General features: G+C 38.2%; 1 protein-coding gene across 3 annotated transcripts in view; it reads right to left on the minus strand.

Moving 5' to 3' along the window:
- The window catches only part of LOC102955427 (uncharacterized protein C3orf20 homolog), a 192,238-nt gene that overhangs the window by 147,947 nt on the left and 26,437 nt on the right, over positions 1-17,854 (minus strand). For all 3 annotated transcript variants that reach the window (XM_042992917.1, XM_042992916.1, XM_042992915.1), the window contains 2 exons: positions 12,407-12,505; positions 10,450-10,549 (listed from right to left, as the gene is read on the minus strand). In XM_042992917.1, the coding sequence (XP_042848851.1) occupies positions 10,450-10,549; positions 12,407-12,505 (199 nt within the window). The remainder of the gene's footprint in view (positions 1-10,449; positions 10,550-12,406; positions 12,506-17,854) is intronic.

Consider the following 17,854-nt stretch of genomic DNA (forward strand, 5'->3'; position numbering starts at 1 on the left):
CAGAAAATGCAGGACTAGTAAGGAGTCCTCTCTCCCCACAGGAGCAACATGATTCAGCGTAGACCTTGGACGAGAACTGAGGTGAAACCTGGTGCTAACACTTGGGACTTTAAAAAAGTATGCAAAATACTAAAATCTGAGTCTTAGTTATTTTTCATTTGTAAAATGGGGGTAACAATGCCTCACAGAAATGTAGGGAATCTCTGGTTAATTAATACACACAGACCTCTAGGCATGGACCCCAGTATTTAGCATGCCTTCTAAATATACTAGTTGTTTTTGTTACAAGTTAGTGACACATACATACATACATGTTCATTAATAATAAGGTGGTAGAGGGGAAGAGCAGGTGAATATGAAACTACATATGTTCTGCATTTCAGACAGAGACCTTGAAATTAAGGTAGGCCCCTTGGAACAGTCATTTAACTATTCACAGATATTCACTAGGTATCTTCCACAGGCAAAATTCATACGTTCTTATGAGATAGGTGCTATTTATCCCCATTCTAAAAAGTCCCTGAATTTTGCAGCTGCATGGTAAAGCCAGGATGCAATGTCATGTATATCAGCTCCAAACTCTCTACTTTCTTCACTTCATGAGACTGTTCCCCATATTTCTAGTGTCAGGAGCTACAGGAGTTGTGGGCATACTATAAAATGTAGACCAACCAGTTAGAGTGGGAGAGATCCAAAGCATAAGAGACTCTTAAAAACTGAGAACAAACTGAGGATTGATGGGGGGTGGGAGGAAGGGGAGGGTAGGTGATGGGTATAAGAGGGTATCTTTTGGGATGAGCACTGGGTGTTATATGGATACCAATTTGACAATAAATTTCATATATTAAAAAAAATAAAAATAAACAAACAAACAAAAAATGTAGACCGACCAGGGCTTTGTATCTGAGGGTCAGCCAATGAAACAGAACTTCCTAGTTCTTGCCCAGCTTCCTGACCGCAACCCACATGCACACACAGCTATGCACACACATATACACTCATGTGCACATACATACACATACATATGCACATATACTCGTGCACTCAAGCATGCCAGATTAGAGCTGTTGGCAACATGCCATTGGAAGAAGCCTCCAGAATCAGGCTGGAAGAGCAGAGACATTCTTGGCCCTCTAGGAGACCAACACCACCTGTTTAACATCCACATGGACTGGATGGCTTGCCTTTACTCCATGGTCCCAGCTACTAAAAGTGGGCTGCAGGGCTTCTGGGTTTAAGACATAATGCAGTGATGGAATTGGGCAGATCTATAACCAACACTTGAAAATAATCAGAAGTGTCAGGACTCTAATTAGGGGAAATGGTAGCTACTTTCTCAGAGAAGAGTTAGGCATTTGGGCATTTCTAACATGGGTATAGAGTGGAATGCAAAACAAACAAACAAACAAGCTTCAGCAACAGGGTAAAAAAAATATTTAAGGCTGCCTTCAGCAAGTCCCTTCAGATTCAGAATACACACAAACAGGAATCCTCAATGTTTCACATTCTAAGGTGCACTTGAAAAGTGCTAAAGTTGAGCTAGCATACTTCAATAAGGGTCTTGGAATGTTTAGAAGAATTGGTCTGTGTGCATGTGTGTGTGTGTGTGTGTGTGTGTGTGTGTGTGTATGTATGCACATGTGACATTTATTGGTTGAGTGTGGGTCTTGGGGTATAAGAGCTATGCTGAAAGAAAAAATTTTAAATGATTAAAACTCAGAAATTGGACAGGGTGCCTGGCTGGATAAATCAATAGAGCACCTGACTCTTGATCTTGGGGTCATGAGTTGGAGCCCCATGTTATGTGTAGAGTTTACTTAAAAAATAATTAGACAAAACTGGAGGTATCACAATTCCAGATTACAAGTTTTATTACAAAGCAGTAGTAATTAAAACAGTCTGGTACTGGCATAAAAAATAGACACATAGATCAATTGAATAGAATAGAAAGCCCAGAAATAAACCCACAATTATATGGTCAGTTAATCTCTGATGAAGAAGGAATGAATATAAAATGGGAAAAAGTCTCTTCAACAAATGGTGTTGGGAAAACTGGACAGCCATATGCAAAAGAATGAAACTGGATCATTTTCTTATACCATACAGAAAAATAAACTCAAATTGGATGAAAGACCTAAATGTGAGACCTGAAACCATAAAAATCCTTGAAGAAAGCACAGATGGTAATCTCTTTGACATCAACTGTAGCAACATTTTCTAGTGTCTCCTGAGGCAAGAGAAATAAAAGCAAAAATAAACTATTGGGACTATATCAGAATAAAAAGCTTCTGCACAGCAAAGGAAACAATCAACAAAACTAAAAGACAACCCATGGAATGACAGAAGATATTTGCACATGACATATCTGATGAAGGGTTAGTATCCAAAATATATAAAGGACTGATATAATTCAATGTCCCCAAAACAAACAATCCGATTAAAAAATGGACAGAGGACCTGAAGAGATATTTTTCCAAAGAAGACATACAGGTGGCTAACAGACACAGAAAAGATCTCAACATCACTCCTGATCAGGAAAATGTAAATCAAACTTATAATGAGGTACCATTTCACACCTTTCAGAATGGCTAAAATCAAAAACACAAGAAATAACAAGTGTTGGCAAGGATGTGTAGAAAAAGGAACCCTTGTGCACAATTGGTGGGAATCCAAACTGGTACAGTCACTGTGGAAAACAGCATGGAGGTTCCTCAAAAAATTAAAAACAATGCTGCCCTATAATCCAGTAATTTTACTACTGGGTATTCACCTCCAAAATACAAAAACGCTAATTCAAAGAAATACATGTAACCCTATGCAGCATTATCTACAATAGCCAAATTATGGAAGCGACCCTAGTGTTTATCGATAGATGAATGGATAAAGAAGTTGTGATATATATACACACTGGAATATTATTCAGCCATAAAAAGAATGAAATTTGTTTGGCAACAACATGGATGGTGCTAGAGAGTATAAAGCTAATTGAAATAAATCAGAGAAAGACAATACTATATAATATCACTTATATGTGGAATTTAAGAAACACAACAAACCACCAAAGGAAAAAAAAGGGAGATAAAGACAAACCAAGAAGCAGACTCTTAACTATAGAGAACAAACTGATGGTTACCAGAGGGGAAGGGGGTGACAGGATATGGGAAATAGGGGATGGGGGGATAAGAGTACACTTACACGATTTTGAAAAAAAAGTAATTGGAAAATAATATAGCTGATTAATGAAAGGAGGGAGAGGTATATAGCCACACTGCTGTTGGCTTCGGGGGTATTGGGGGTGGAAGTCCCTAGCAATTAGCAAGGTTCACTGGCCCCTCTAAGAGAAACAGGAGCGGGCACTTCTCAGTAAGTTCTGTGGGGAAGGAACCAGAGCCAGGAGGGTGGGCAAGAGCCAGATCTGCCACTCAAAAATGGAAATGCCTGATTAAAACAACTGGTTTCTTTTGACATTTGTTTCTTCTTTTGCTTTCCTCCTCCTCCTGCCACTCCTTCTTCTCTTTTTCACATTCTCATGAAAATGTATCCCATTGTCAAAAATGAGGTGAGTAGGCAGAATTTTTGAGCAATGTGACAAAAAAAGGAGCCCTTATAAATTGCACTCTTCCCCACACCAGAACACACACACGCTACTCCATTTATAAGCATCAAACGCTGGCAGGAATTCAGCCTAAGAGCACACATTTATAGACCAATTGGAAACCTGAGTCTAATTACCATTTACCAAGCCCACATCTGGGCTCTTTCATTCAACGCCTAGACATGATTCTATTTTTCTGTGAGTCTCTACAAATGGACTTTTTGGATTATTCTTAAGAAAGGTAAGTATGCCTCTAAAGTGTATATACCTATAATCTTTGGGAGAAGAAAAGGCATGCTCCCCCTTCTTACTTGCAAGGCCAAAAATCAAGATACAACAAAACTCTAGTGCAAAAAACTCCAATGCAAAATCTCCTACCTTATCTGAATGTTACATTATTCAAATACTCAGAGTCGGCAACTATAATTCAGGGAAGTTCCCCATAACTCTTCTTCTTTTTCTAACCCCTTTAAAAGTCCCTAGACAAAGAGTCTTGATTATTGTGTAAAGACCAATCAGTCTCTCTGCCAAAAAAAGGCTGCCCTTCACTGCCTTTTCTCGAGGAATTGGCAATGGCAGTAGTTTTGTTCTCCTCTTGCCTGAGAACCAGAAGTTGACCTCTGGATTCTCCAGCAGGTGATAATTAACACCAAATTGATTAGTTCAACAAAGGAGCCCTAATACTTGCATAAAAGGTTTCTTCAAAGTTTTGGGTGGCTGGTCATTCCCAGGAAAAGTCATTGTTGGGCTTACAAAAGAGTTCTTCTCTAAGTCAGAAGTTACCCAATTATCCTAGCCCTCTGGTATCTGGACCACTCTAAGAGAGGCTGGAATAGAAAGGGAACTGCATTTCAAATCATCTCAAATCAAATTTGCCTAAGAATCTAAGCTAAATTCAATATGGTGGGGACATTCACTGAATGTCAGAACTGAAGGATGCTTGGGCAATATCTAATTCCATTTTACAGATGAAGGAGTCAAAGTACAGAAAAGGGAATTGATAATTGCTAAATAATAGTTACTGTTTACTAAGCATTCATATATTCTACAGATTGTGCTAAGTTATTGAACTGGGTTATTTCATTTAATGCTTTCAATAACCCTATGAGGTAAATTCTAGTAGAACCTCCATTTTATATGAGGAAGATAAGGTTTTGAGAAGCAGAATAAGTGCCCCAAATACTATGGTTGGCAAATGGGAGCATAAGACTTCTGTGAACTTCAAAGCTTGAAGTTCTGCCCCTTTACAGACATAGCCTCTTGGAACACAGGTCACACAGCTAAGAAATGGCAGGGTCTGAGTTAGGAGTGAGTCTGGATTCCCAGTCTAATGCTTTTGTACCACCATACTCTAATCGTACATATGAATAAAATCAGAAGACTAGAACTCTACCAGCTACAGCCCAAAGATCTGATTCTCTGATTCAGGCCCAGACAAAAGGTCTAGGTAAACCCAGTGTGGAGGATGTGCTTTGCTGTAAGGAGTGTTTTGGGTTCTGGTCTGGGATGGGAGGGTTTGGGTTCTGGTCTGGGATGTAGTGACATTTGTCAGACCAGACTTCCTGTGCCAAGAAAAGAGAGTCTATTTCAAGTGTGTACCTGCCAACAGAGTTAGAGAAGATTCTTTCTTCTCTCATTTCCCTGTGTCTGACTTGATATAATGTTCTGTGTTGCGCAAATGTGGTAGAAATTTGGTAGGGTACAAAGGCCAATAGTTATGATTTGCCAAAAATTGCATTTCATCCAACAAGCATTTTTTTTCAATCTACTTATTAATCACTCACCCTGGGAACCAAGGGATGTTAAGATTTGGCTGATTTTCTTGCAGAAATGTTTTGTAACGCACATAATGTAAAGTTACATGTGTTCTTTTTGAAGCTTGGATTCTGTATATGATAAATCCCTTGGGAACAAATTTTCATTGTTAAAAACCCACTCCCTTGAGATAGTTTATTACTATGGGCAATGTGTAACAGCATCAGACTCATCCCTGGTGCTGTGTGCCAGCTAAATTCACCTCCTCCATCTACTCTGCCAAGCCATCTCTTCTTCAGTCTAAACTGATTTGTCTCAAGAAACCACTTCTGACAGTACTGGGTTATTATTAAAAAATGCTTTTAGCTTGCTTAGTGCTTTAGTGTCTACAAAGTACATTTATATACATATATATATAGTCACAACAACCTGCCGTAAGCAGAAGACCTGTTATTATCCCTAAATGACTAAAGAAGCAGAGGTTCAGGGAGTTCAAGTGACTTACACAAGATCCCACACCCATTGACTAATGAACCTAGATGTTTTGACTCCAGTTTTTTTTTTCTTTCAATTTTTGCTTTAGTCTTTATTTTTCAGAGCAGTTTTAGGTTCACAGCAAAATTGAGTGGAAAATACAGAGAGTTCTCATATACTCCCTACAAGTTTGCTTTTTTTTCTTTCGTTAAAATTTGCTGCCTGGTCCACATCACTTGAGGACTTCTTTAAACTTGAAAAATTAATTGTAAGCTCACCTGGAAGAAGAAATTTGTAAAATTGGTTAAGATGTTTTTGATGTAGAAAGAGTAATCATGGCACAAAAACAGTCACTGAGATCAACAGAACAGAATAGAGAACCCAGAAATGGACCCACAAACATATGGCCAACTAATCTTTGACAAAGCAGGAAAGAATATCCAATGGAATAAAGACAGTCTCTTCAGCAAGTGGTGTTGGGAAAACTGGACAGCGACATGCAGAAAAATGAACCTGGACCACTTTCTTACACACACACACAAACTCAAAATGGATGAAAGACCTCAATGCAAGACAGGAAGCCATCAAAATCCTTGAGGAGAAAGCAGGCAAAAACCTCTTTGACCTTGGGCACAGCAACTTCTTACTCAACATGTCTCTGGAGGCAAGGGAAACAAAAGCAAACCTGAACTATTGGGACCTCATCAAAATAAAAAGCTTCTGCACAGGGAAGGAAACAATCAGCAAAACTAAAAGGCAACCGATGGAATGGGAGAAGATATTTGCAAACAACATATCAGATAAAGGGTTAGTATCCAAACTCTATAAAGAACTTATCCAACTCAACACCCAAAAAACAAATAATCCAGTGAAGAAATGGGCAAAAGACATGAATAGACACTTCTCCAAAGAAGACATCCAGATGGCCAACCGACACATGAAAAAATGCTCCACATCTCTTATCACCAGGGAAATACAAATCAAAACCACAATGAGATATCACCTCACACCTGTCAGAATGGCTAACATTAACAACTCAGGCAATGACAGATGTTGGTGAGGATGTGGAGAAAGAGGATCTCTTTTGCATTGCTGGTGGGAATGCAAACTGGTGCAGCCACTCTGGAAAACAGTATGGAGGTTCCTCAAAAAATTAAAAATAGAACTACCCTATGACCCAGGAATTGCATTACTAGGTATTTATCCAAGGATACAGGTATGCTGTTTTGAAGGGGCACATGCACCCCAATGTTTATAGCAGTGCTATCAACAATACCCAAAGTATGGAAAGAGCCCAAATGTCCATCGATGATGAATGGATAAAGAAAATGTGGTATACACACACACACACACACACACACACACACACACACACACAATGAAGTATTACTCGGCACTCAAAAAGAATGAAATCTTGCCATTTGCAACTATGTGGATGGAACTGGAGGGTATTATGCTAAATGAAATTAGTCAGTCAGAGAAAGACAAATATATGACTTTACTCATATGAGGACTTTAAGAGACAAAACAGATGAACATAAGGGAAGGGAAGCAAAAATAATATAAAAACAGGGTGGGGGGGACAAAACATAAGAGACTCTTAAATATGGAGAACAAACAGAGGGTTACTTACTGGAGGGGTTGTGGGAGGGGGGGATGGACTAAATGGGTAAGTGGCATTAAGGAATCTACTCCTGAAATCATTGTTGCACTATATGCTAACTTGGATATAAATTAAAAAAATAAATTAAATAAAAATACAAATTAAAAAAAAAAAAAAAGAAAGAGTAACCAGAGGAGGTTTGCTGTACCAGTAATTAAGATACAAATACCTAATATTTACCGAATGCCTAGTTGTACTAGGAAGCTTTACAACTGCCCTAAAAGGTAGCTACTATGATTACCTTCATTTTACAGATGAAGAAAATAAGGCAAAGGGAAATTAGTGACTTTCCCAAGGTCACATGCATGGATGGAGCTGGGATTTTAGACCAATCAATTTGACTTTAAGCCCTCTTTCTTAACACCATACTTGTTTCTCTCATATTATATAATCTGAATAATTAAAATAGCTGAAAACTCAGGTAGATCAATGAAATAGAACAGACAGCTCAGAAGAAGACTCTAATATATATAAGACTGAAGATTAATTTAAGCTGAGAACTCAAATCTGTGTATTCAATACCTGGCTCCAGAGTGATGATAGAGTGCTGTGGTTAGATGCACAGGCTTTGGTATCAAACAAATCTAAGAGTAAATAGCAGCTCACTCACTCCCTAGCTTTCTGACCTTGGCATAAAAGCAGTGACTTACTCATGGAGGCATGTAAATTGCTTCGTGCGGTGTGTTACACAAAAGAAGCACTCAATAAACATTAGCTATTTTTATTAGCACTCAGTAAACACTAGCTGTCATTATTATTGGCATGGGAGAATTAAAGCTAGGATCTTCATACCATACACAATTTCCAGTAAGTGGAGAAAAAAGAAGTTAAAAATAGAGTAGGTCTATCTAATTTTAGCATGAGGAAAATTTTTCTAGTTATAAAAACAAGGGGAAAAATCTTAAAACAAAATATTGATACTTGTACAATAATAAAAGTTAACTTAAATACTATGCCTAGGTGTTTTAAAACAGCTGTAATATGATGTAAAATTAGATACTAAATTTACCAATATACTGAATTTACTAATTTAAATTTAAAAATTCTTGGAGATTCAACCAATAAAGAGTACTTTCTAGTGAAACTAAGTTTAAAATTTTAAATACAATAATAACTGCAATTTTTAAAACATTTCACTAGAAATTACTCTATGCTGATTAAATCACCAGGAATTTTCATCACAAGATCTAACAATTTAACATGACCACTGTGGCCTGAGCTCTGGGCTTGCTCTGCCTTTCCTAATCCTTAAAGGGGTTTAAAGAGAAAGACACCATTAAAGAGAATGAGTCAGATGATTGCAGGTCCTTCTTTCCCAGTCATTGCACAAGCTGCTCAATTCTCATCCAGAGCAGGAAAGAGGCAGTATTTCTTTTCTTAATGTTTATTTACTTTTGAGAGAGAGAGAGAGAGAGAGAGAGACAGAGACAGAGACAGAGACAGCATGAGCAGGGAGGGGCAGAGAAAGAGATACAGAATCTGAAAGAGACCCCAGGCTCTCAGCCTTCAGCACAGAGCCTGATGTGGGGCTTGAACTCATGAACCATGAGATCATGACCTGAGCCAAAGTTGGACACTTACCACTGAGCCACCCAGGAGCCCCAGAGGCAGTATTTTAGAAAAATCTAATAAAGAATTTGACATTACATTATAAAATCTCTCTTAATTTAGATTTATCAATAGTATTAAAATTTATTTGCTTCTGATCTAAACATTTCTCATTTTGCAATTTACCTTTTTGATGTAATTTTATTTTATTTTTTAAAGTTTATTATTATTTTTTAGTAATCTCTACACCCAACATAGGGCTCGAACTCATGACCTTGAGATCAAGAGTCACATACTCTTCCAACTGAGCCAGCCAGGTGCCTCTGTGTGTATGTAATTTTAAATAAATGTTTTAAATACTAAGTATGTATCCCATTTAAAACATAACTCACAAAGCAATAGTAGTTATTTTCTTTTCTTTTTTTTTTTTTTTAAATTTTTTTTTCAACGTTTTTTATTTATTTTTGGGACAGAGAGAGACAGAGCATGAACGGGGGAGGGGCAGAGAGAGAGGGAGACACAGAATCGGAAACAGGCTCCAGGCTCCGAGCCATCAGCCCAGAGCCTGACGCGGGGCTCGAACTCACGGACCGCAAGATCGTGACCTGGCTGAAGTCGGACACTTAACCGACTGCGCCACCCAGGCGCCCCAATAGTAGTTATTTTCTCACCGAAGTCCAGGTGGGAACCTGGAGTGAAAATAAAGCATGGTTGAAAGTGGGTGCATTTTGGAGTCACATAGACCCAGGGTCACCCCTGGCTCTGCCTTTTTCTAGCTGTATGACTCTAAACAAATTGCCACATTTTGTGGCACTATTAGTGTCCTCACCTGTAAAATGGAGATGATAATCCTCTCTCTCTCTCTCTCTCTCAGTTGTTCTAAGTAGTATAGATAATAAATGTAAAGCATCAGCTCCACTGTCTAGCCAGAGTAGAAATTTTGTCAATGCTTGCTGTGGTTACTATCACCTCCTAATTGTTTGATTCTTACCACCTCCTAATTGTTGATAGTTAACTTGCTGAGATGTTTAGTTTCCCATTTGAGGTACACGGGGACTAGTTTTATATTTCCTTGGAACAGTGCTTTCCCTATGGCTGGCGCTTCTTTCCCTGACTTCTTTTCTTCTCTCCCTCCTCTCCACTGTTTTCACACAGGATCCTGTGCTGGTCACCTGACAAGGCTGATTGACTGGTAAGTCGTGTAGCACAGACTGACTTATTTCCGTGAGTTACCAGGAAAAGAAGGGTTGTGTGTGCATGTATGTACATACTTTTTTCACATTACAAACACGACAAGCAAAGCAATAGAGTGACTTGCCCAGGGTCCCACAGGCTCTGCATCTCTTCTTGCCTATCTACGCATCACACGCCTCATAAAAGTATATGATTCTAAAGATTTCAGAGGGCTCCCTACATTTGAATTATGGCTTCTTGTAGTCTCTTCACAGCAGCATTGAGGATTGTCTTCCATTTCAGAATTTCCAATTTTGAGTGAGGATGTTGAAAGATCCAACCTTAAAACAACAACAACAACACACATAGTAACTCAAAATGGCTATTTAAAAATTTATCTCCATGTCAGTACTCACTAGATAAATCCTGCTCAGCTATCAGTCTACCCAAGCCTACTTGAAAAAGGAACCAAAATCCATTCATATTAAAGTGTAAGCAATTAGCTTAAGAATTACCTCTTCTCAGGAGATTTTAACTAAAATGGGATCAAAGCTTTAACCCCAAGGAATTAAATCCCTATGAAGACCTCTGAAGAAGTAGAGGCCTTTTAAAAATCCCTACAAACCTGTAGACCTACAGATCAGATTCTTCAGCATTCCCCAGTCCCGGGACAGAATCCCATCTCTCAAGAGAGAATAGTTTATTGGTAGTCAGTAGACGTGGGTTCTGTTCCTGAGTCTTCTCTGTGGACACTGGAGGAAAAGAAGCACTTTCTTTCTAGGCAAGGAGCATGTGACTCTAGGGGCAGTGACTATCTCCTTATCTTCACTGTGTGAAGCAAGCCTAACCATAGAAATTTGCCAAGCAGGGATGGACAGAGAAGAATCCCTGCAAGTGTTGAGTCATACATCCTGCCTTGGACCTTTGCTCCTGTGGTTCTTCCTTTAATCTTGTGAGTTACCCCCAATACACGAGCACAGGATTCTCCTGTTGCTGAAGCTAGTGTGAGTTGGGTTCTTGTCACCTACAGCTTAAAGATTCCTGACTAACATAATCACATTCAGGTTCATCATCACTGGATCAAGAGAACCATCCTTACCTCAGATTGGAAAGGCTGAACAAATTCTATCCTCATTTCCTTGGGGTTAGATAATGCATTGTTGCCAGCCTCCCACTGTGGGATTTCAGTCCTGCCTTTTAATGACTAAAGGCTGGCTCCTTGCTCACAGACTATCTGCTTGTCATTCAGTTTCCTGCTGAGGGATTTCCTGTCACTGACTTTACCTACTTATTTGGACTCCTGGGCATTTTCATGCAGAACTCTCTGGATACTTTATAATTTACTTCATTCCTATTTGCTGTTTTGCCCTACTTACTGTGCTTATTCTTAGCATATGCATATTTCCTCAATATCTATCCCTCTTCAGTGAGACAGTTCCAGTCCTAACTTGATTCCTAAATACATCAAATTCAGAAGCATATGTAGGGAACGGGGAAGTATGGGAGGGACACTGGACGCCTAAAAGCATATTCCCTAAAAGCAGAAACTTCAACAGGTCTTAAAGTTCTTAGATTATGATGAAAAGATTATGAGAAGCAAATCTATGAGACCCATGGCAGTCAGCCCCAACTCCTACTCACTCCCTGAGCCACACAGCTATATTATGTCTGTATTTCAAGGGATGACGAGTTTCCCTTTTCCTAACAACCTATATCTTATCCCTTTTATAACCTCATAAAGGGATCATCTGTATTCTTCCTAGATTTGTGTAACCATAATCTTCCTTGGGAAGTCTCCTTTATAACATTTAAACAATTTAAGAACCAAGTTTTGCCTTTTAACCCAGAAGGTTTGGTTCCTAGTCCAAGTTAGTATGTTTTTGTGATGGAAGGCCCTGGGTGCTCTTCTGGGGGGACAGGCATGTCATTGTTCCTGAAGCTAGTTTCTCAGAACCATGAAGAAAAAACTCCTAAGATACAAGAGTGGAGAAATCAGGGAAGGCTGGGGGTGGGGTGGGGGTGGGGGCTGCATTTGAAAACTTTTTGACTTGGAATCCATGAACTTAAATGTCTGGCTCTGACTGAGGTTATACTATGAGGATGACTGAGAGAGTTTTCAAATTCAGGGAATGTAAGTGATTCTCACTCTGCTTGCTCATTAGAGTCAACCCTAATTTGGGTGGGTAAAGGGATCTTACCATTTTCTAAACAGATCTTGGATAACAGGGAGAAGTGGATGACAACAGGTAAATGGCTATCCTGCGGGATCTGTGAATACTGGTTTTGTTTGACAAGAGCTAGGAAAAAAGGAAGGAGGAGGAAGATGAGAGGGCAGAGGGGAAAGAGAAGAGAAAGTGAGTATTTTGCTAAATCATCATCAACACAAAAAACAGTTGTCAATATTTTAATATTCTTATGAGGGCATTAGCAAAAGTTTCCATAAGTACCCATAGTGACTCATGAAATATTTTAATTTGCTCTAGAAATGAAACCGTTTTTTAAAATTAAATATCTTTGCATAACTTCTTGATTTACTAAAAGATTGTGTTTATGCTTTTGTTCTAAGAGTTGCCCTTTCACATGAGAACCACTAAAAAAAATTCATGTTTTACTTTCATTTATTTTTTTAGCAATGGGATAACAGTTAGCAGCCTGTTCTGGTTAAAAAAAAAAAAAGGCTACATGGACACAAAGCCTCTCTGTATCATTAAGTTTTGTGCTAAAATGTAAACCTAATTCTTTTTTTTTTTAAGTTTATTTATTTACTTTGAGAGAGAGACAGAGAGAGAGAGTGATCTGGGGAGGGGCAGAGAGAGAGAGAGAGAGAGAGAGAGAATCCCAAGCAGGCTCCCCACTGCCATTGTGGAGCCCGGCGCAGGGCTCGAACTCACAAACCATGGGATCATGACCTGGGCCAAAATCTAGAGTTAGACACTTAACGGACTGAGCCACCCAGGCACCCCAAAATGTAAATTAAGACAAGAAATTCTATTAGTGTATGAAGTGGAATGAAGTCATCTTATAAAATAAAATTAGATCTTAAAATCTATCTAAAAATAAAATATTTAGGGATATTTTGAAAAGAAAGCAAAACTCATGGTAGCTTCTTAAACTTTATATATGAATTGGGAAGTCCTTATTTCCAGGAATCCATACAAATAGTCTGCATCTAAAATTTAAAAAAATAAAAATTAAATTAAAGTAAAGTAAAAAGATGAGAAAATTACAATGATAAAAGTAAAAGAAATAAGGGTACAAGTAAGAATATGCACAATAGGGGCACCTGGGTGGCTCAGTCGGTTAAGCATCTGACTTCGGCTCAGGTCATGATCTCACAGTTCGTGAGTTCAAGCCCCGCGTCGGGCTCTGTGCTGACAGCTCAGAGCCTGGAGCCTGCTTCACATTCTGTGTCTCCCTCTCTCTCTGCCCCTTCCCTGCTCATGCTGTGTCTCTCTCTGTCTCAAAAATAAATTAACATTAAAAAAAAAAAAAAGAATATGCACAATAACTATGGCTAATATTTATTAAGCACTTACCATATGCCAGGCACTATGCTAAGCATATTACATGCATTATAAATTAGTTTATTTCTTTCAACAAAATTCTACAATTAATCATCCTCATTTTACAGAGGAGGAATTCAGGTAAGTCTAGAATAAGACCTAGAAAATTTGCTAGTACTTGTTCTAAGTTCCTAGTGATGTTGATGCACTGGTTCCGGAACCACACTTTGAAAACTGCTACAGAGCATTCCAATCTTTTTATTAACAGCAATCACTTGTTCTTAAAGAGTAAAAATTGTATTGCTAGAATTATCTTGTTAAAGCAAATGCATTAGGCTTCATGAACCATCAGGAACCTGTAATAATACCTATATACCAAAGGGTTACTCTGAGGATAATATGAGATAATGGAAATAATAATAATAAAATAACAGGGGTGCCTGGGTGGCTCAGTCAGTTAAGCATCTGACTTTGGCTCAGGTCATGATCTCATGGTTCATGAGTTCAAGCCCTGCATTGGGCTCTCTGCTGTCAGAGCAGAGCCTGTTTGGGATTCTCTCTCTCTCTCTCTCTCTCTCTCTCTCTCTCTCTCTCTCTCAAAATAAATAAACATTAAAAAAATAATAAGATAACAAATACATAAGTAGTGTCTACCATTGGGTGATGAATGTAAGTGTTTAACCAGTATATTGCACACCTGAAACTAACATGACACTGTATGTTAACTGGAATTTAAATAAAAACTTAAAAAAAAAGTAGTATCTACTATATCTAGATACTTTTCCAAGTGTTTTAGTGTTAACTTATTTAATATTCAGAACCACCCAGGAAAAAGATATGGTTTTTAGTACGATGTTACAGATAATGAAACTGAGACAAAGAGGGGTTATGAAATGTGTTCATAATTATATGAGCTCAAAGTTATATAAGCAGTAATGCAATAGCCAGGATTTGGACCCAGGAATCCTAAAAGCAAAGGCTTAATCACTACACTAGTTTACTTCTCTATCTCAGAGGGGTCATTGTAGAGATAGCAACCACTACTATTTATTCTCATTGTCAAAATCATTATCACTATTACAATAGCAGAATGAAAATTAGGGATAAGATAGCAGAAAGGCTACTATATTGGGAGTTAGAAGACCAGGGTTGGGATCACAGCTCAATCAGAAACTGTATGACTTTAGGCAAATTACTCAGCCTTTTGGAATCTCAGTTTTCTTCTTAGTGAAACAGAAACCCTATTAGCTGCCTGACAGGGATATCTGGACAACTAAATTAGATAATAGCTAGAAAGATCCCTATGATCTATAAAATGTTATAATCGAATATGATTTTAATATTTAAAATATCAGCTCTTTTGCTATGTTGAAACTTGCTTGTATATATCAACACAATAGAAGCTAAAGTGAGAAATCTTAAAAGTACTGAAAATAAAGCTTCACTCTGGGGGTAAAAGTGGGGTCTACCTGTACTCTCCAGAATGTAGTGCTAAGCTCTGGTGAGGTTCTTCATCCTTTTTAAATTGCATGTTTGTGCCAGTCACTCATATCTCCCTATTAAGTTTTCTGAAATTATTATCAGCAAAAATTTCAGACCCCTAAGACTTTATTATTATTTTTAACATTCTTGGGTTTGGTACTTGCAAATGTTTTCAGCATCTGAGAAGAGCATCAATGTCTTGGAATTAAATAGGTAACTTCATCAAAAAAAATTTTTTTTAACATTTATTTTTGAGAGAGAGAGAGAGACAGAGAATGAGCAGGGGAGGGGCAGAGAGAGAGGGAGACACAGAATTGGAAGCAGGCTTCAGGCTCTGAGCGGTCAGCACATAGCCCGATGAGGGGCTCGAACCCATGAACCATGAGATCATGACCTAGCCAAAGTCGGATGCCTAACCGACTGAGCTACCCAGGCACCCCAGTAACTTCATCTTAACAGTGAAAAATCTGGAGGCTAAGAACAGGCAAAGATCAGGTGGCAGGAGAGAGCAACATTCTGAGAGGATGATGGTCCCTCAGAAGTGAGGGAAGAAGAAAGCAGAACTGATTTCTCCATGAGGCACATGTCTAGAAGCCCGCCAAAATGTTTTAATTTTAGTTTCTTTTAAAGCAGAAGAAGAAACTGAATAAGACAATAATGAATAAATAATAATGAGTCTAGCTGGATTAGATTTATCTTTGTAATAATGCAGTCATAAGATATAGTTTTTAATAACTTCTATGAAGTAAGGGACACAGTGAAGGGAAAAGCACCAGAGCCCACAAAAGCCCTAATTTGGCCCAGGGAGTGAGGGAACACAAATGTGGTCGTAGGCAGAAAGGAACTGTGGAAGCAGCATCAACTCAAGTGTCTCTAAAATGGGCCATTTTGTACTATTTCACATATATATCATATTATCACAAGTTCCTGGTTTTAGGCTTACAGACTCAACTCTTCTCACTCTGAAATTAAATGCCCCCTTGTGTATATATACCTGCCCTTTCACTCAGTTCCTTTTATTTACCACCTTATAAGAAGGAAAGCTTCCTTTTTCACAGTTAGCTTAGTCCCCCATCTTGTTTTCTATTGTGATAAAGTATACATAATACAAAAATTTACCATTTAACCATTAAGATATTTTTATTGTGGTTAAATTTGCATAATGTAAAATTTACCATTTTTACCATTAAAAATTTTTTTTAATGTTTATTCATTTGTGAGAGACAGAGAGAGACAGAGCATGAGTGGGGGAGGGGCAGAGAGAGAGGGAGATATAGAATCCAAAGCAGGCTCCAGGCTCCAAGTTGTCAGCATACAGCCCGACTTGGGGCTTGAACTCACAAATCGTGAGATCTTGACCTGAGATGAAGTCAGATGCTTAACCAACTGAGCCACCCTGGTGCCCCCCATTTTAACCATTCTTAAGTGTACAGTTTTGAAGCATTAAGTTCATTCAAGTTCATTTACACTGTTGTACAATCATCACCACCACCATTCATCTTCAGAAAGTTTTCTTCTTCCTCAATTGAAATTCTATAACCATTTAACAGTAACTGCCTATCCTCCCTTCCTGCCAGCCCCTTGCAACTACCATGCTACTTTCTGTCTCTACGAATTTGATTACTTTAGGTATCTCATGTAAGTGGAGTCATGGTATATTTGTCCTTTTGTTCTGGCTTACTTCACTTAGTATAATGTCTTCAAGGTTCATCTACATTATAATGTGTATCAGAATTTCATTCCTTTTTAAGGCTGAATAACATTCCACTGTATATATATACACCATAATTTGTTTAACCATACACCTGTCTATGGACGTTTGAGTTGTTTCCACCTCTTGGCTATTGTAAATAATGCTGCTATAATAAGCATTGGTATACAAACATCTGTTTGAGTCCCTGCTTCTAATCACCTCCAGTTGAAGATAACTTCTTCCAGGCCTCAAATTATTTTTTTTAGTTTATTTATTTATTTGGAGAGAGACAGATTGGTAGAGAAAGAATCCCAAGCAGGTTCTGAGCTGTCAGCACAGGGTTTGATGCAGAGCTCGATCCGCAAACCATGAGATCATGACCTGAGCTGAAACCAAGTGAGCTGTTTAAACGACTGAGCCACCCAGGCACCCTTGGCCTCAAATTATTTTTAAAAACAATGTCTGACACAAGACAAAAATAATCAAATTCACAAGGAATCAAGAGAACATGAATGAGAACCAGCAGAAACAAAAGGAGGACCCCACAATAGATTCACATAAATATACCAATCTGATTTGTGAGAAAGATACAAAAGCAATTCAATGGAGGAAAGACAGCATTTTCAACAATGATGCTGAAGCAACTGGACAACCATAGGCAAAAAAATGAACCTCAGTGTAGGTCTCACACTTTATACAAAAGGTAATGCCAAATGGGTCATGGACTTAAATGTAAAATGTAAAACTAAAATGTAAAACTATAAAACTTTTAGGAAAAAAAATAGGAGAAAACCTTCAGGATTTAGGGGTAGGCAGAGAACTCTTAGCCTTGATACCAAAAACACTATTCATAAAAAGATTTTTCAAAAGTTGGACTTCATCAAAATTTAAAACTTTTTCTTTGCAAAGGACCCTATTAAAAAGATGAGAAGACACTGGGAGAAAATATTTGGAAAGCACATATACAA

Source organism: Panthera tigris, chromosome B4 (genome assembly GCF_018350195.1).
Source record: "Panthera tigris isolate Pti1 chromosome B4, P.tigris_Pti1_mat1.1, whole genome shotgun sequence".
NCBI classification, from domain to species: Eukaryota; Metazoa; Chordata; class Mammalia; order Carnivora; family Felidae; genus Panthera; species Panthera tigris.